The sequence below is a fragment of the Schistocerca serialis genome, chromosome 4 (assembly GCF_023864345.2).
Source record: "Schistocerca serialis cubense isolate TAMUIC-IGC-003099 chromosome 4, iqSchSeri2.2, whole genome shotgun sequence".
In the NCBI taxonomy this organism is placed as follows: Eukaryota; Metazoa; Arthropoda; class Insecta; order Orthoptera; family Acrididae; genus Schistocerca; species Schistocerca serialis.
The window spans coordinates 389064630-389084838 of record NC_064641.1 but is presented as its reverse complement, the minus strand read 5'-3'; the positions used below and the strand labels follow the sequence as shown (position 1 = coordinate 389084838).

Sequence of the window (20209 nt, the reverse complement as noted above, 5' to 3'; positions counted from 1 at the left end):
AAAGAACTGTGGGCTATATGGTTATGTTTTTTAGTGCTCGTGGATGTTAAACAGTAAACTATTGTAGCAGTATGTGGATGTTCGCCTGCAACCTATTAATGAGGCTTATCGAAAGTTAATTTTTCCCGAGGGCATGCAGCTTTACTGTATGATTACATGATGATGGCGTCCTCTTGGGTAAAATATTCCGGAGGTAAAATAGTCCCCCATTCGGATCTCCGGGCGGGGACTACTCAAGAGGATGTCGTTATCAGGAGAAAGAAAACTGGCGTTCTACGGATCGGAGCGTGGAATGTCAGATCCCTTAATCGGGCAGGTAGGTTAGAAAATTTAAAAAGGGAAATGGATAGGTTGAAGTTAGATATAGTGGGAATTAGTGAAGTTCGGTGGCAGGAGGAACAAGACTTCTGGTCAGGTGACTACAGGGTTATAAACACAAAATCAAATAGGGGTAATGCAGGAGTAGGTTTAATAATGAATAGGAAAATAGGAATGCGGGTAAGCTACTACAAACAGCATAGTGAACGCATTATTGTGGCCAAGATAGATACGAAGCCCACGCCTACTACAGTAGTACAAGTTTATATGCCAACTAGCTCTGCAGATGACGAAGAAATTGAAGAAATGTATGATGAAATAAAAGAAATGTATGATGAAATAAAAGAAATTATTCAGATTGTGAAGGGAGACGAAAATTTAATAGTCATGGGTGACTGGAATTCGAGTGTAGGAAAAGGGAGAGAAGGAAACGTAGTAGGTGAATATGGATTGGGGGACAGAAATGAAAGAGGAAGCCGCCTGGTCGAATTTTGCACAGAGCACAACATAATCATAACTAACACTTGGTTTAAGAATCATGAAAGAAGGTTGTATACATGGAAGAACCCTGGAATTACTAAAAGGTATCAGGTAGATTATATAATGGTAAGACAGAGATTTAGGAACCAGGTTTTAAATTGTAAGACATTTCCAGGGGCAGATGTGGACTCTGACCACAATCTATTGGTTATGACCTGTAGATTAAAACTGAAGAAACTGCAAAAAGGTGGGAATTTAAGGAGATGGGACCTGGATAAACTAAAAGAACCAGAGGTTGTACAGAGATTCAGGGAGAGCTTAAGGGAGCAATTGACAGGAATGGGGGAAATAAATACAGTAGAAGAAGAATGGGTAGCTTTGAGGGATGAAGTAGTGAAGGCAGCAGAGGATCAAGTAGGTAAAAAGACTAGGGCTAGTAGAAATCCTTGGGTAACAGAAGAAATATTAAATTTAATTGATGAAAGGAGAAAATATAAAAATGCAGTAAGTGAAACAGGCAAAAAGGAATACAAACGTCTCAAAAATGAGATCGACAGGAAGTGCAAAATGGCTAAGCAGGGATGGCTAGAGGACAAATGTAAGGATGTAGAGGCCTATCTCACTAGGGGTAAGATAGATACCGCCTACAGGAAAATTAAAGAGACCTTTGGAGATAAGAGAACGACTTGTATGAATATCAAGAGCTCAGATGGAAACCCAGTTCTAAGCAAAGAAGGGAAAGCAGAAAGGTGGAAGGAGTATATAGAGGGTCTATACAAGGGCGATGTACTTGAGGACAATATTATGGAAATGGAAGAGGATGTAGATGAAGATGAAATGGGAGATATGATACTGCGTGAAGAGTTTGACAGAGCACTGAAAGACCTGAGTCGAAACAAGGCCCCCGGAGTAGACAATATTCCATTGGAACTACTGACGGCCGTGGGAGAGCCAGTCCTGACAAAACTCTACCATCTGGTGAGCAAGATGTATGAAACAGGCGAAATACCCTCAGACTTCAAGAAGAATATAATAATTCCAATCCCAAAGAAAGCAGGTGTTGACAGATGTGAAAATTACCGAACTATCAGCTTAATAAGTCACAGCTGCAAAATACTAACACGAATTCTTTACAGACGAATGGAAAAACTAGTAGAAGCCAACCTCGGGGAAGATCAGTTTGGATTCCGTAGAAACACTGGAACACGTGAGGCAATACTGACCTTACGACTTATCTTAGAAGAAAGATTAAGGAAAGGCAAACCTACGTTTCTAGCATTTGTAGACTTAGAGAAAGCTTTTGACAATGTTGACTGGAATACTCTCTTTAAAATTCTAAAGGCGGCAGGGGTAAAATACAGGGAGCGAAAGGCTATTTACAATTTGTACAGAAACCAGATGGCAGTTATAAGAGTCGAGGGACATGAAAGTGAAGCAATGGTTGGGAAGGGAGTAAGACAGGTTTGTAGCCTCTCCTCGATGTTGTTCAATCTGTATATTGAGCAAGCAGTACAGGAAACAAAAGAAAAATTTGGAGTAGGTATTAAAATTCATGGAGAAGAAATAAAAACTTTGAGGTTCGCCGATGACATTGTAATTCTATCAGAGACAGTAAAGGACTTGGAAGAGCAGTTGAATGGAATGGACAGTGTCTTGAAAGGAGGATATAAGATGAACATCAACAAAAGCAAAACAAGGATAATGGAATGTAGTCTAATTAAGTCAGGTGATGCTGAGGGAATTAGATTAGGAAATGAGGCACTTAAAGTAGTAAAGGAGTTTTGCTATTTGGGGAGCAAAATAACTGATGATGGTCGAAGTAGAGAGGATATAAAATGTAGGCTGGCAATGGCAAGGAAAGCGTTTCTGAAGAAGAGAAATTTGTTAACATCCAGTATTGATTTAAGTGTCAGGAAGTCATTTCTGAAAGTATTCGTATGGAGTGTAGCCATGTATGGAAGTGAAACATGGACGATAAATAGTTTGGACAAGAAGAGAATAGAAGCTTTCGAAATGTGGTGCTACAGAAGAATGCTGAAGATTAGATGGGTAGATCACATAACTAATGAGGAAGTATTGAATAGGATTGGGGAGAAGAGAAGTTTGTGGCACAACTTGACCAAAAGAAGGGATCGGTTGGTAGGACATGTTCTGAGGCATCAAGGGATCACCAATTTAGTATTGGAGGGCAGCGTGGAGGGTAAAAATCGTAGAGGGAGACCAAGAGATGAATACACTAAGCTGATTCAGAAGGATGTAGGTTGCAGTAGGTACTGGGAGATGAAAAAGCTTGCACAGGATAGAGTAGCATGGAGATCTGCATCAAACCAGTCTCAGGACTGAAGACCACAACAACAACAACAACATCGAAAGTTAAACAATAGTGCACTGGCCATATAACTGTGTAATATGGGGGGGGGGGGGGGTGTGTGAACAGTGAAAATAAAGGACTGTGAAAAACAACTGTGCATCTGTCGGCTACATAATTTACAGTAGACAGTACTGCACTTCCACCCCCTATTTTTTCAGACAGTATGTCGACACCGAAGACAATCAATGAAGAAATAAAAGCGGGCAAACCGTCACAACAGGCAGAGGACAGGATGGCCATACTGCACCAGAATGTGATACTTGGACTTCTGCCACCACCACCACAGACTATAACTTTCCCTTCTAGATACAAAATAGTGGTACCATTGATACTTCATTGGTAGAAGAGTGTTAGGTCTAGTAAAAAATCACATCCTACCACACCTGAATACTTCGTCTGAGGATGATTGCTTCAAGGTGACAGTGTCACTTGGCTGATAACCCAGAAAGATTTAATCAGCCTGCATTCTGTTCCTAAAAAAATACTTGTGACAACACCTCCTTGATTGTAAGACGTAATCTGAAAGAAAATGTGTGCGTTATGTGCTTGGAGATAAAATACTTCATGTATCCCTTTTAGTCACTGTTACTTATTTCATAAAGACAACTGAACTCTACACATTTTTATTGCATTTAAAGTCTTTTTCTACATACAGGGTAGTTTCTTATTTGTAAAGCAATTTCAAACCAGCCACCCACAAAGTACCTAATTAACTTAATGTACTCATATCTCTGATTTATCACCCATACCCTCTGCCATGCACCACCTTGTGGTTTGCAGAGAGTAGATGTAGACTGGCAAGATGAGCAGAGTAAATCTAATTTAATCTAGTCCTTTGATAAAGTTCTTGATCATCAGACCAAGCAACAGTGTCTTGTTTGAAATTCCAAACCTCTCTGCAGTGGCACATTTTGATGGTGATCTGTCCTCGGGTGGAAAAATTAATCTAGGAGCAGACTGCTATAAATTTATTGATCATCACACTATGGATCAGCGTCTTTCCTTTAAATATCATACCTCTCTGCAGTGCCACATTTTATGTTTATCTGTTGTTGGATGGGAACATTACTTGGAGATAGCCTTTGTGCTATCCAAGAGGGGGTAGGTTATGTTCTGGTACTGGTTTTCACCCTTCCTGTTCCTTTAATTGTGTATTCATCTACAACGACAAAAACACAACAGTATATTGTGCAAGCACTTATCAGTCATATGTATGATATGGAGGAAGGCACTTACAAATAACTGCCTCTTTAGCAGGACACTGTGTGGAATTTCCATATTCCGCTCACTCCTCACTGATTCATTATGGATTGAGGTCAACATTTTTACTTACTTTATTTTACTTACTCAGAAAAATTATATGAGTGACTGTATATTTGTTAATGCCATTAAATTGAACTGAGTGTATCAGTTTACTTTCATAAAATATTGACCTTATTTTAAATGTTGAAACAGTATCAAGCTGAATGGTTAGTGTTCATACACAATTGTTTCAAAGCTCACAGTTGCTATATAGTGCTATCTGAAGAATAACTTCAGAGATCAAGACCATTTACATCTCCTCTCCCCCTCCTACCCGCCTCCCTCATCCACATCCACCAGTTAATTTTTCTTTCTTTTTATGGATGATATAGAAAACATGATTTTGTTGATGGTTGCTGTGCATTTTCCTTGTTTATAAGAAACTATATTGCTCTTATTACAGTGCTACAATTTGTCAGTGTTTCATTCTCTTTTTACAAAACAGTATTTAGTTTGGTACAGTTTTGATTAATAAATTATCCTTGTTCCTGTCTTTCAAGACATGTCATCCAATGAAGGCAGGGACAATGTGCCGTTCTGCTGACCATGAATGTGATCTTCCAGAATACTGCACAGGCCAGTCAGAGTATTGTCCTGATGACGTGTACAAGATGGATGGGGAAGCGTGTGATGGGGGAAAAGTAAGTTCAAGGAACTACATTTTAGTGTTGTGAATTGTAATTTGGTATGCAGAAATAGAAAAGTGATTTCTGTAATTATGGCAGTGTTTTGTTCAGGTACCATTGTAAACAACATTTAGAGAAATCATATGAAACTAAATACTAAGATGCATTTAAGAAGCCATTCTTCCTGTGCTCCATACTTGAACGGAACAGGAAAAATCTTAATATGTGGTATTGTGGGAAGTATCCTTTAGGATACACTTTTAAGTAGTTTACGAATTATGGATGTAGATGTGAAAACTGTAACTGCTTAGTAAAATACTGAAAAAGATAGTTCATCACATGCATATGGAATGCTACCTGTATATTCATGAAGATAGCAGCTAACTCATCAAAATTTGGACGTTAGTAATTTGTTCCCCAGCGAAATTTTGATAGCTATGTCATGAGAGAGTATTCTTTAGGAGGTAGAATTTTAGTAATCATTCTGAAGATTTCAGCAACTTTTTTGTGTATTAGATGATTCAAGTACATTGCCAGTGAGGAACATGCACAGAATTGTATGCAGAAATAAGATACAATAGGAAGAAAACAAGAGGCCACTTCACTTAAACAGTGGCACATGGAAGACAAAATCATGTGCTTATATGTTGCTTATAGTGTGCTATTTGAGACAGGATTGCATGAAGTATGCTGATATGTATTATAATTGTACACAACTGTGCATATAATTGTCTGCATCTTATACATGTATTAATTCTATATCTAGCTTTTTTAACTGTGTTAGTTCCTTCCTCAAAGAGAAAGGAAGGATAGCTAGGAAGTTTGGGAATGAGAGTCAGGTCATTCAGACTTCAGGTTGAGAGGAGCCTACCTTTTGTGAGGACAATGAGAGACATAAGAGGAATTGCAAGAGAGAGTGTCTGTTAACTATGACAGGTGTGAAGGATAATGAGTACTCTATCAGCAACTAAATAACACAGCTGAATGGCACTAGGAGACAGAGCAAATTCCTACACGAGATGGGGCAAGTTGAGCTATCAAGTAGTAGTGAACAAATGTTTACCAATATTTCAATGTCTGTTGTTCCTCGTGAATGTTTGAGAGGCTGATCAGCGCAAGCCTTATAATCCTAGTACTGGTACAGCCCATGACAGTACAACTTTCAAGACTTTTGCAAAATAATGTGATTTTTAATTGTCCTTATCACTAACACAAAAATATATCTGTGCATAATGTGCTTTGCGATTTTAAAAGAAAAGTCTGCTCCAGTGTCCTCTTGCACTGGTTTACAAGGTGAGCATTTGTTCATTACATCCTTCTTAACTAACTTGCTCCATCTCATGTGTGGTTCTGTGCCATGCTGTCTGAGTACAGTTGCTATGGAACAAATATTCCCGATCGCTGCCACTGTACTGGTTATTATTCATATTTTACTCTCACCAGCACATATTATTAAACCAGTTATCACATGAGACTAATATGACACATCTGTGTCAGATGGGCATTCACTTTTAAAGACACTTTTTTTGTAGTTTGAAACAGACAGACATTATTTTGCTGATAGTGTGCTTCAAATGAAACACAGAATGAATAATATTAGTTTGTGCTAGCTCCAACTACCCATATTGCAGTAATGAAATTGCAAATCTTTGTGTAGCACCATATAAAATGCACCGATGACTATTGCTGGAGGTGCCTGTTATATAGGTCAGAGAAAACCAACATGATAAAATGGCGAGAGCAGGGTAGGGGGCACCAAATTGAGCAAAATTTTCTATAGAACCGTAGGTCAGAAATGCACAGTTGTGGATCTATGGCCATAAAATGCATTGATGTGTATGCATCCAAACCGGCTTGCCCAGCTGGTATCTGTTGTGGTAAAGAGTGCAGTTACTAATTCAGTAAGCCAAAGATAACTGTTCCAGCTGAACAGTCAAAGCAAGGCAACCTTTGAATTCCACTACTCCATGGCTGACTGCATTAGACATAAATTATCTGTGGTGATTATGGGGTAATGGTTGACTATTAAATCAACCACACCAAATGGAATGAAATGCCATTAATTTGTTAAGATGATAAATTTTACGTGCACTGCTAGACACACAAAAAATTTTCACTTATTGAACAAACTTTTGCATGCTTGTCACTGATTTGTTGCTGCAGCTTCACAACTTTGCATTTCTAGCCCATGGTTGTTCAGTTTTGCTTGATTTAACTTCCATTATCCTGCCTGGACCTAATTATCAGGTAATGTTTATCCACCCTATGGTATTAATCAATTGGGCAGTTACTCATAGCTCCCCTCTTTGCTCTTGCGTTGCACCCCCCCCCCCCCTCTCTTTCTCTATCTGTCTATGTCAGCATAAAACAAACTGGTGATACAGAACTTGCCTTTGATCAGTTTTTTAAAATTGGAAAAGAAATGGAACAGTCAATTGCCATACTGAATGAATAGCTGCTGGCTGTACAAAATACTATAACTGAACATGTGTAGGCTTGTTTCACTTTTATTATCTGGCAATAGACATGCAGTCATGAACTAACTAAAATCATTCTACCTTGCAGTAACCTACACTAAGTCTCGGGTATTGAAACTTTCCTTACTGCTATGTGTTAATTTTTGTCAGAAGTCTGTATCAACAATATTTGTTTAGATTAATCCATTTGGGCACCAAGCACAATTGTTTTCTTTTGATATGACCTTATCTATCTTATTATGTGCTAATATATTAGTAAAAGCAAAATTTTCAAATATGTGTAAGGCATGATTGTTTTGGTCTCATATCCTTTTCTTGACAACAACCTTCTTGTGATTAAAGCACATACAGATTTTTATGTTTTGTCTGCTAACTGTTTGTATGTCTGGGAAATATTCAGTTGTAGAATGTTTATTAGATTTTCAGTGCAGAAGAAAAATATATTGTGTTAATGCATGAGCTTGGGTAGCGCAATCAGTTCCTTCTTTTAGCTAATGCAAAACAAAACTTGTACAAATCAACACACGATCAAAATAAGTAATCCTTGTGCCTATATTTGCCATCTGTTGTGGGAGCTTCAGGAGAAGGAACAGCAGATCTGTAAATTTGTTTTTAATAAAGTGCAATTATAGCTCTTTACTGCACCAGTTAGTTTAGGATGAAAATATGTTCTTTTCGAACAGGTAATCATTGTTTCTTGGGTTCTTGCCATTAATTGAGTCATTTATTTAAATTTCCTGTGCTGCATTGCAGATACTACATCAGAGGTTCTTGTGGTGTCTTTATATAATTCAGGTAACTTATGAAACAGTTGTGCATAGTAATGGGAAATTTCTTGCAGGCATTTTGCTATCAAGGTTCTTGCCGTACACATTCTGACCAATGTCGTCTGCTGTGGGGCCCCTCAGGGAAGAGCTCTGACATGCAATGTTATGAAATGAATGAACAAGGCAATCAAAATGGCAACTGTGGATTTGATCGCTTGAACCGCTCGTTTCACAAATGCACAAAAGAGTAAGCTACTTTTTTATTTTTGTACATATATAGTCACTAATGTGTGTATTTTCTTTTCATTACATAAATACGGTGAGAGTAAGCAGAATTTTAACTTCTATTAGCTTCCAACATCTGATTTCAAAATCTCATATTATATTTTCTTTGTTTGCAATATATTCCATTTATTTAGCAGATTTTTGCACTCATATTTGTTGATGGTACTCAAAAATTTACAGTATTTTGGCAGCCACACTACTATCACAAATTTTTTTCTTGTTTATTACTGTTGCTGTTCACTGTTTCAGAGACATATATTGTGGAATGCTACACTGCAAGCATCTGAATGAGAAGCTTGAATTTGGAATGGAATCAGTGGCCAGGCTGGCACATTCCTTTATAAATGCTGGTGGAAGCCTTATCCCATGCAGAACTGCCCTTGTTGACCTTGGTCTCAATGAAGTTGATCCAGGCCTTGTACCAAATGGAGCAAAGTGTGGTGAAGGAAAGGTGAGAATTTTGTTACATACAATATATGTGAGCAGTTGCTCCAAAATAAGATGATATGCAGAAAAATTAAAACTTTAGAGCAATGTTTTTTTTGTGCAGTAGATACTATGATGACAAGCACAGTTATGGTATCTTATATTTGATATAATTGCAATAAATTAACTGACTAGATCTACTAGTAAGAGAGAAGGATTATGACTTTAAATTGTTCACAAAAATAAGATTTAACTCTCATGGCTCCTCAAATTTGACTTGTATAAAAAAAGGGAGGGGGGGAGAGAGGGGGGAGGGGGGGGGGGGGAGGAGAGTGTTTCTCTCTCCTCAATTGATATGTGATGTGTTTTCCTTCAGTGCGGTCCCTCCGAGTTTTAAATAAGACTAAGACTTGAGTTTTGAACTACCAGCTGTGTTCGAATCATCCTTATATAGTACCTGACTGTGACTAGATATGCCATTATTTTGAAATGTATCGTCTGTTCCTCTCAGGGTGTGGAATGTGCCTTTACCAGCCAGCATGTTCGCATTGACATCAGTGTTGTCACATATGAACAATGTGAAAGGATTGTCTGGCTTACCAACTGCATCTTTCTTTGCCTGCAGCACATATGATCCATCAAACCTAGAAGCTTTGTCATAGGAAGCTGAAAATCCTAACGTCGCTAGGGAATTTACGAGGGCAGTTCAATAAGTAATGCAACACATTTCTTTTCTCGGCCAATTTTGGTTGAAAAAACCGGAAATTTCTTGTGGAATATTTTCAAACATTCCCGCTTCATCTTGTATAGTTTCATTGACTTCCGACAGGTGGCAGCGCTGTACGGAGCTGTTAAAATGGCGTCTGTAACGGATGTGCGTTGCAAACAACGGGCAGTGATCGATTTTCTTTTGGCGGAAAACCAGGGCATCTCAGATATTCATAGGCACTTGCAGAATGTCTACGGTGATCTGGCAGTGGACAAAAGCACGGTGAGTCGTTGGGCAAAGCGTGTGTCATCATCGCCACAAGATCAAGCAAGACTGTGTGATCTCCCGCGTGCGGGCCGGCCGTGCACAGCTGTGACTCCTGCAATGGCGGAGCGTGCGAACACACTCGTTCGAGATGATCGACGGATCACCATCAAACAACTCAGTGCTCAACTTGACATCTCTGTTGGTAGTGCTGTCACAATTGTTCACCAGTTGGGATATTCAAAGGTTTGTTCCCGCTGGGTCCCTCGTTGTCTAACTGACCAGCATAAAGAGCAAAGGAGAACCATCTGTGCGGAATTGCTTGCTCGTCATGTGGCTGAGGGTGACAATTTCTTGTCAAAGATTGTTACAGGCGATGAAACATGGGTTCATCACTTCAAACCTGAAACAAAACGGCAATCAATGGAGTGGCGCCACATCCACTCCCCTACCAAGAAAAAGTTTAAAGCCATACCCTCAGCCGGTAAAGTCATGGTTACAGTCTTCTGAGACGCTGAAGGGGTTATTCTGTTCGATATCCTTCCCCATGGTCAAACGATCAACTCTGAAGTGTATTGTGCTACTCTTCAGAAATTGAAGAAACGACTTCAGTGTGTTCGTAGGCACAAAAATCAGAACGAACTTCTCCTTCTTCATGACAACGCAAGACCTCACACAAGTCTTCGCACCCGAGAGGAGCTCACAAAACTTCAGTGGACTGTTCTTCCTCATGCGCCCTACAGCCCCGATCTCGCACCATGGGATTTCCATATGTTTGGCCCAATGAAGGACGCAATCCGTGGGACGCACTACGCGGATGATGAAGAAGTTATTGATGCAGTACGACGTTGGCTCCGACATCGACCAGTGGAATGGTACCATGCAGGCATACAGGCCCTCATTTCAAGGTGGCGTAAGGCCGTAGCATTGAATGGAGATTACGTTGAAAAATAGTGTTGTGTAGCTAAAAGATTGGGGAATAACCTGGTGTATTTCAATGCTGAATAAAACAACCCCTGTTTCAGAAAAAAAAAGTGTTGCATTACTTATTGAACTGCCCTCGTAGAAGCAGTTTGGATCTTAACTTCTTGTAAATTTATGTGGCAACCCCAATTAAAATGGGAGACAAGAATAATTTTGGTTGCATGGCTAACTTATTGACATGTGCCACAGTAAGACATTTCTTCTTTGGTGATTCCAGTGAACCCGATTTGTATGGAGGAGGAGATGCATTGTCTCAAGGACAACATGGTGGGAATCACCAAAAAAACTAGCAATGGGAGGGTAAGCAGTAGTGCCGGACACTTAAGAGCAGGTATCTTCTAAAATAATTTTGCCTGCAGTTTTCACAATTTGAGCCATTTCTTCTTGAGTGTCTTCTTTTTTTCCCCTTAGAGTATCAGTTGTCTGACAAAATTTTGTGGCCAGTTTTCTTGAAACATACAATATTTCCTCTCTTGGGTGAATCAAAGATGATTGTCATGTTTATACTTCTCTTTCATGTGCTTAACTTCTGGATGAGAATTTTCAGGTACCTCGTCAAGCAACTGTCCAAGGGAAAACTGGCGCTTGTCAGTGTTCTCCTTGCGAAAGGTGAATATAATTTCAATGGTGTGATCTATATTGGGTTTAGGTTGTCCGGTATTTAACGAATATGTCCAGATATTTTGTAGAAACTATGAATACACTTTTGCTGATATGCCACATTATCCACAGTTAAATCTGTGTCTGTATTATCCAACATGCTCATACAGATTTAAATTGTTTGTTCCCATTCATCACCTTTCAGTCTTGCACATGACAAAATTGTGCTTGCTATCTCTGGGATTGTTACTTTTGATCATGGGATTGCACATCAGAACTCTTCAGTAAACTCTTCCTCACATGAGAAGCACTTGTTGTTGAAATCAAATGATAACGATGACTTACCCGAGCGAGTTGGGTTGGGGGAAGTTAAGCATAGCAACTCTTCTCTTTTTAACTACAATCACTTACTATTCTGCCAAACTTTCTTTGCATGTGAAGCACTTGCCATATTAGCTCACTACCACCACGAAAATAATTCGAATTACAGCATGTCCACAAAAAGTGCATTTTTATGTCACTCGAATAAGAAGTCATCAATGAACATTTACATTGAACAACTGTAGGAAACCTGATTTGAAAGGACGAGAACCTCTACTTTTGGAATGTATGTTGCATCTAACACAATTTTCAGAAAATTTTTGATGAATGAAATTTATAAGGAAAAAACTTGTGTTTTGTTGCTGTTTTGTGAAATAATGATGGCCTAAAATTTCAAGGTTTTTTTCAGCCCCTATCATATTAGCATAGTTCCTAAAGATCAAAAACTCAGATTCTACTCCACAGAATACCCACAAACAGCACTCTAAAGTAGAATTAAGTTTGGAATACTTTCTACATGCTCTTCTCCACCTACAGCCTGTACTATTATCTTTGCAGTGTGACTGTGAACATAGGTCTGTAGACTGTTTCTACACATTTTCGGAACCCTTCGTTTTAATACCATCTTTTGCACTGAAAGTTAGCTGACAGATATGGAAATTGGTATATATAACAGTGTTACCAATTTCACCATTTTTGTCTGGGTGGAGATGAGTTTGGATAATTGTCTGACTGTCTCAATATAAAATTTCTATAATTCCCCAAATCATTTCAGATGAAGCTGAGCTGATTCCATGAAAAAGATCTCAGATGATTTCTTTTTCCATCTTTGTTCCTTCAGTCATTTCTCTGTTGATCTTAACAAGTGTGAGATATAAATGATCTCCTCAGTTCCTTAAAATTCCCACTGGCTATTGATCGGTGGGCACCCGGTGATGGAATCATAAACTCATTTGTTTCAAAATTCACATTGCTGCATGGCAAGGTTTATAGGTTGGTGCTTACAATATTTAGTGCATAGTAGGTCTGTTTGAGGATGCGATATAACAAATCATTTTGAATAGTTAGGGGGAAAAATATAATTGCATTGTGTTCACTGTGGATATAAAGAATAAAACAAGGCACTGGTTACAGCCATAATTTAAATTATGTTGCGACCTATAATTCTATTTGTCTCATTTTTCTTAGAATGAATATGACAAATTATTAATAATAAAACATGTTGTGTTCACTACTTTTAGAACTTTCATTGGTAGTAATTTTTGTGTCTGAAGATTGCTTTGGAGGGGGGAAAGAGGAATTGTCACTACCAATACAGCTCATTCAGTTCTATCCTACTAGACTGTTTGTGGTGCATGCATGTGCAGCAACAAGACTGAAATGTATAGTCACAGAAATGCTTTCAAAAGGCTGTTATTTGGTAGTGAACCATGGTGGGGAGTGCACCACAGTGCTTTCTCTCTCTCTTCCCCCCCCCCCCCCCCCCCCCATCCTTTTCTTCATCCATCTCATGCACTCAAACAATAGAAAAGAATGCAGAGAGAAAAAATAAGAGTGCATACTACGGTGATTCTCAGAATATGTAACTTATTGATTTTTCTTTTCTGCTAACAAGTTTTTTGACAGTCAAAAGATTTTGATTCCAACCTTATAATACTGCTATCAATCTGATTTACAAGTCAGTTTGCTTCAGGATGTGCATGAAGATAGTGTATTTGATATTATCTTGATAATGTTGTTCATGATGATGTATTAAATTGAGAAGTAGTCAGTGTCAGCATGATTGATTTCACTGTGTACCGTATTGAATTTTCTGATAGATGTGTGTGAGCCAGCGTTGTATGCCAGTGGGCTCACTGCGAGCTGCAGCTGTGTGCCCCCAGAACTGTAATGGTAATGGTGTCTGTAACAGTCGAGGGCATTGCCACTGCGCTACAGGATTTGCTCCTCCATTGTGTGACTATCCTGGGACTGGTGGCAGTGAAGATAGTGGACCTGCTTCAGATCCAAATGGTTTGTAGAGAACATCAATAGTATTCTGATTTCTTTAATGTTTTATAAAACACCCTAATCATTAAAGTTTTGTTCGTTACAGTCATGAACTGGACCTTTGTATTGAGATTATGTTTTGGGACATTTTATTTAATAGTTTATTCTTCATTTCATGTTACATTTCTATTGTAAGTTTTAGACCAAAAATTGTCTGAGCACCATTTAGTGTACAGTATAGTGTAATAAATAAGGATTTCTGACTTCAGGTATATGATATTAACTGTCAATAAAATTCAATATGTGAATATATTGTCAATATAAAAAATTCTCTGACATTTTGGCCACTGTCGCAAATGGCCTCCCTCAGTGCATTTTGCTGAATGTAAGCATAAGGTCCTGAGGAAAGCCAATTGCAAATGTGGCCAAAGTGTCGGAGAATTTTACATGCAAACAATTCGGTCACGTATCTTGAAGAATTTTATTGACAGTGATAGGCCAACAAAGCCTACACTTAAACATACTATTAAGTTGTTGTTAAGATGAGTAATTTACTAATAACAGGAAGATAGTAATAAAAAGCAGGAAGAATTTCTGCATTACCAGCTCTCAGTGCTGTGGCAGGTGCAGCTGTTTATTTCAGCAAACTTATCTTCCTCCTACATCTGTTATGTCTGACTACAGCTGAGCTTCTCTGTGACTTTTTCTTTTCTATAGCAACTTTTATTTTAGTCTTTCATAATTTCTCAATTTTTACTTTGATTTTTTTTCTTAGCGAAGAAATTAATTGTCGTAAATACAGGTGACAAGCAAGTAATCATCTTCTACCGTGTTTTGCTGTTGATTACGTACTAGAAAAACTGTTAGGCTGTAGTAGACAGAGTGATCATTTTTTTGCAGGAAATCTTTATTTTGATGTGCAGCTTGAATGAACAAAGACATGAACCACCCATTTGCCTTTGTATGGTGGATATTGGTTAAAAAGTTATTTCTTTTCCTAATAAATTAGATTCGTGCACTGTCACATTTTCCATCAAGTTTTCTTTTATGTTGATCCATGATACAAAATGCTTGTAGCAAGTATAAATTGCTTTAAAATTCTTCCCATAACAATAGAGTCTCATAAATTACTGTTTGCAATATAGGTAAAGAAAAACATATTCACTAAGTGATAGTAGATAGAAATATTCAAAGGACGTAAAATTGCTAGCTTTCAGAATCAGGGAGTACTACTTCTGGCAGAAGAAGAGAAGACTGATGATGAAAAAATTACTGTATCTGTCAGAATAAGTATCCAGCACTCAGGGTCAGGGGTGCCTTGCTCGACAGGCAGCATGAGAGTGGAAACTGTGTAGTTGGTATATATCTGTGTGTGTGTGTGTGTGTGTGTGTGTGTGTGTGTGTTTGGAGGAGAGGGATATCCAAATTAAAGATGAATGAAAATATGTCACAAGTGAGCCAAAAAAGTGAGGGAAATGAAGACCAAGAAAATTTGTAATGGGTACATAAAATAAATGATACTACAAGGAATGCTGAAGACAAAAACAGTAAGAGAAAAAGGAGGAACTGGCATTGAGAGGAAGAATACAAACTTGCACATCTGTAAAACTGATATCAAGGTCATAACTACGATGTTGTATAATGAACTCTGCAATGCGATGCTAAGAGTTACCAGTATGTGCTCCCTGTTTAGGGCTATTCTTCCTTACTAATAGCTTCTGGAGGCTATCATAATCTATAAAAGGCTAAATATTTACTATAAACAAATTTGTTTGTGCCAATGTGTGACACTCATTTTGGTGGAGCATGTTTTGACACTACCAGGACTGTTGCAGGTAGTAGTAAGAGAGTGCGTAAGGTTGACATACTGCAGGAGTAGGCACAAGTATCGTATGATAAGTAAATTGACCAAGGATGAGCATGGAATCTGAACAGAATGTTTTGGGAAATCATAGGCCAACCAAAGAAGTTCGTTAATACATTAAACCATGTTAGTAATGGGTAATAAGAATCGTTCTCATTTGTTGATTTGAAAAGGATCAGAAATATGCGACTTCCAAAGGTCATGTGCAAAATTTGTTATGTGAACTATCTGGTGGGATTCTTCCAGGTAGTGAAGACAGAATGAGACTGGCATTATATTTTCATAAGGAGCCAGCATCCAAGTAAGAAAGTTTACCCTGAATGCCAAGGTTGTAGGGAAGGAGTTGTTTCACCTGTAAAGGATGACAGCTCGTAAAGTCTAAGTACTTCTCTAATTGGTTAGCTCAATGTGTACTAGAGGTTGCATAAATAAGTAATAACTTCCAACCAATGTGTGAAAAGGAAAATAGGTCTTAGCTACTGTAGTTAGCCCTAAGACTAGTCAGTCCCTTGGCTAATATGAGCAACTCAGGAGGGGAATGGACTACACATTCAGGGTAATTCCTGTGATAACTGACATCTGAAACTTATTACATAAAAACTTTCCTTTTACATTAAAGGGACCAATAATTTCCTGGAACAGCTGAAGTCAGTGACTGCCCCACCACAACCACACACTTCAATGGTCACCACTAAGCCACCTACCTCTACACCAAAATTCCTCATACACATGGTTTGTGGTGCTAAACCTTACTGCAGTGAAAACTCTTCTGATACCATACCAATGACTGTTCACTAGAATCAGCTACACACTTACCAATGATAGAAATGAATCAGGGTCGCACCCATATGAAACAATGGTAGCTCTTTCCAATGCTACTCTCTTCATGAACAGTTAACTAATTTTCACATGATCCCTGTGTAAATCTCGTAACACCTTCCTCAATACTGATATCATCCTTATAGAAGATAAAGTTCACAACTCGGTACATATAAAGCCAACTGTCAAACAGAAATATTTACATTTAACAAGTGTCATCCCTTCCATGTGAAATGTTCCCTCCTCTATAGCTTTGGCAATGATGCAACCCTATCTGTCTGGAAGAACCAGTGTAATACTGGCAATACATCTCAGAATCAAGACAGAAGAGCATGTTTTCTTGTCCTTTACTATGCTTTTGTTTATAATGCAATAATGAGTTAACCAACTTCTTTGACAGGACTATCATATTCTGAAATTGAGTCCAAGAATGAGATGTGCTCTACCTAATATTTCCCACACATAACAGCTTTTCATCATCTTTCAATTTCAGGAGCATCCTCATCAGACCCAACACTCCATCGTCATTCATTTTACCTACTGATACCTTGTGTTGCTTATCCCTGTGTGACTGCCCATGCTGTCTTGTTCACCCTCCTGATACTATTCAAGCCCCTTTACTGGCAAAACCTATTTCTTCAAAGTGAGAAACATCTGCTAAACAACTTGCATCATAATATGATCACTGTCTAACCTTTCTTATCAATGTGACAGCCACCGCATGGTCAATAAGGATGTTCACTCATGTCTGTACTCTGTGTCATGGCTGAGTACACTCTGCAGTACCATACACATGTCGATACCTGTTTTACTACACATGCCATCTTATTCTCTCTCCTGGTACCTTCCCAGAACTTGGCTCCACAACCTATGCTTGGATATTGCATTCTCCTTGGCCTCTGTTTATGAAAGTTATGCAGTATTCTCTCTCTTCTTCTTTTATTCTTTTTCGTTGTTTTTCCTTTTAATTTCTTTTATTTTTGATCCTTTTCACAATGTTTTTTGTGCTTAATTTACCCCTCTTATTGTCTGTTGGCCTGGGATCGAGTGAGCTTACCTAGGTCCTTAAGCATTCCCAGGTTTTTTTTCCCCATCACATTCCTTCTTCTAGAAAAAGCTAGCAATTTTATAGCTATCTACATATTTAAATCTACTGCCATTTGATAAGCACATTTTTCTCCATCAATATTATTAACTGTTCAGTTCACTAGTAATTTTGACCAAAACTTGTTTGATTTGTGACTGTGTATTTTACACACTGAAACTGTGTACTGTATGTTCATTCCATTGGACTGAATAGTGTAATAGATCTCTTTTAATTCTTTACACAGCATTTTTCTCTCTCTAGTCTTGCTACAGCTTTACACAGTGTGCTTTCCTTTCTGAGAAGGAATCTATTACTTCATTAAAGTTCATCAAATATTTTGCTACCCGAAATATCAAAAATGTCATTGTCTAATACCAAAAAAGCTGTTAATATGAATAGTATCCAAGACTGGTGTGGTTTTTTGATTTGATTACATCTGTTTTGTCACTGTCTGCTAGATAAAACGAAGTATACCTTTCTAATATTGTAGCAGTTGTAACATGCAGCTAATAGGTGAGACTGTTTTGGTACAAATGGTCATTTTTGTCTACCTTATTTATATAAATAACACGTCAGAATATAATTCACCAAAGTACCAGTATCAAATGTCTATTAGGCCTACTACAAGCAAGAAGTTTTACTTAGGAAATAATTCCACATTTCATTCATACGTTCCAGTTTCTCAAACACGAGATCAAAAAGTAGTAGTATGAAATTTTTATATAAATTTGGGAGCGGCATATTCTTCCACATAATTTCTGTGCTGTCCCCATCTCTTCTCCTTGCTCGTTCTAAAAACCAATTTTGTCATCAGCCATTCCTGCTATTGTCAAAACTTATTCTCTGGTTAACTGTTATTCCTGTTAGTCATTTATTTCTACTGTGGTTGTCTGAATATATGGATTTTGCTAATACAATTAACGCTGATCATCCGCATACCCAATCAACTGCATAAACAAAGAGCGATTGGCATTAACACATTCGAGTTTATTCAGCTCAGCTCAGCTGTTAATATGAATAGTATCCAAGACTGGTGTCCTTTGTCTGACAGAGTTTTTTTATTTCTAGATGTGATGGGGATTCCACTGGCAGAGGTATCATGTACACTGTGCACGCATTCAAAACTCAACTTATGGTTCATTCAGAAATCAATGTAAAATGTTCAAAAATAACAAGGATGTTTTTCAAAATCATTTGAATAATTGATAGACCAACGTGCGCTGGATGTTAGGCACTTTGTGAAACAAGGTATTTTTTCTTCAAGAATATGAATTTGGCGCCCCCTAAAGTTGCTGCAAGGGTAGATATCCCAGTTTGCCCCTCCTAGATCTGGGCCTGGGAATAGGGACAGGTGGATGTGGGTGTCAGGATACCATGTGGATTTCTCATTTTAGGGCATGACAAAAGGTAGTTGAAACCCTGGCAGAGAGGTACTGCTCCTCACTGCAGATGCGATGACCATGGGTGGCTAGAATGTGTGGAAGGGACTGCTTGGTTTTGGATGGGTAGCACTGTTGAAATGGAGTATTGGTGGTCGGTAGTTTCGATGTTGACGGAGGTACTGTTAGAGCTGTCTGTTAGGTGGTGGTCGACATCAAGGAAGGTAGTCTGTTGGGCTGAGAAGGACCAGGTAAAGTGGGGGTGGGGTGGGGGAGGGGGGAGGAGAAGGTGTTGTGGTTCCGGAGGAATGTGGGTAGGATGTTGTTACCCTTGTTGCAGGTTGTGAAGATGTCATCAGTGAATCTGAACCAGGTAAGGGGGTTTGGGATTCTGAGTGGAAGGATTCTTTTAGATGGTCCATAAATAGGTTGGCATAGTATGGTGCCATGTAGGTGCCCATGGCTGTACTGCAGATCTGTTTACAGGTGATGCCCTCAAAGAAGTAATTACAGGTGATGATGTAGATTGTCTTGGTGACCAGGAAGTAGGTAGTAGGTTTAGAGACAGTTGGGTTTGAGAAAGGTACTGTTCAGTGGTGGCAAGGCAGTAAGCACTGGGGATGATATTGTTAATGGTGGCAAACTGAAAGTGATGAGCAGGGTGCTAGGTGATAAAGGGCAGTAAATGTGGGAAGTCTGCAGAGGAAATGATTGAAGTTGGGTCTCTGCATCTGAATGCAACAATAACCATGTGCTTATGAGGTGTGTGTGTGTGTGTGTGTGTGTGTGTGTGTGTGTGTGTGTGTGTGTGTGTGTGTGGTTTTTCCCTCTTTTTCCTACATCAGATGAGCAACCTTTTGTGATAGCTTAATAATATCCAATAGTCTACTTTTAAATTTGCCTGTTTGCAGCTCTCTGTGTCCTCCAGGTGGTGAGTGGCAACCTATCCTAGTTTATATTATTGTTATTCCATGCCAGAGTTTCAGTTGTTTAATATTTGATATCAATAGATCTGTTTTATTAAGGATAACTTTCTTCACCATTATCAATCTTCTATGTTTTTTTGATTTTTCCATATTTTAAAGTCAGTATTGATACAAGTGGCACAGTGGTTAATATGACACTTAGTTCACATACTGAA

General features: G+C 38.5%; 1 protein-coding gene across 1 annotated transcript in view; it reads left to right on the top strand.

The window, feature by feature from the left end:
- The window catches only part of LOC126474887 (mucin-5AC), a 158696-nt gene that overhangs the window by 127802 nt on the left and 10685 nt on the right, over positions 1–20209 (top strand). Inside the window, exons 12-15 of the mRNA XM_050102381.1 lie at positions 4972–5112; positions 8416–8588; positions 8876–9077; positions 13751–13943. Coding sequence (XP_049958338.1) covers positions 4972–5112; positions 8416–8588; positions 8876–9077; positions 13751–13943 — 709 coding nt within the window. The remainder of the gene's footprint in view (positions 1–4971; positions 5113–8415; positions 8589–8875; positions 9078–13750; positions 13944–20209) is intronic.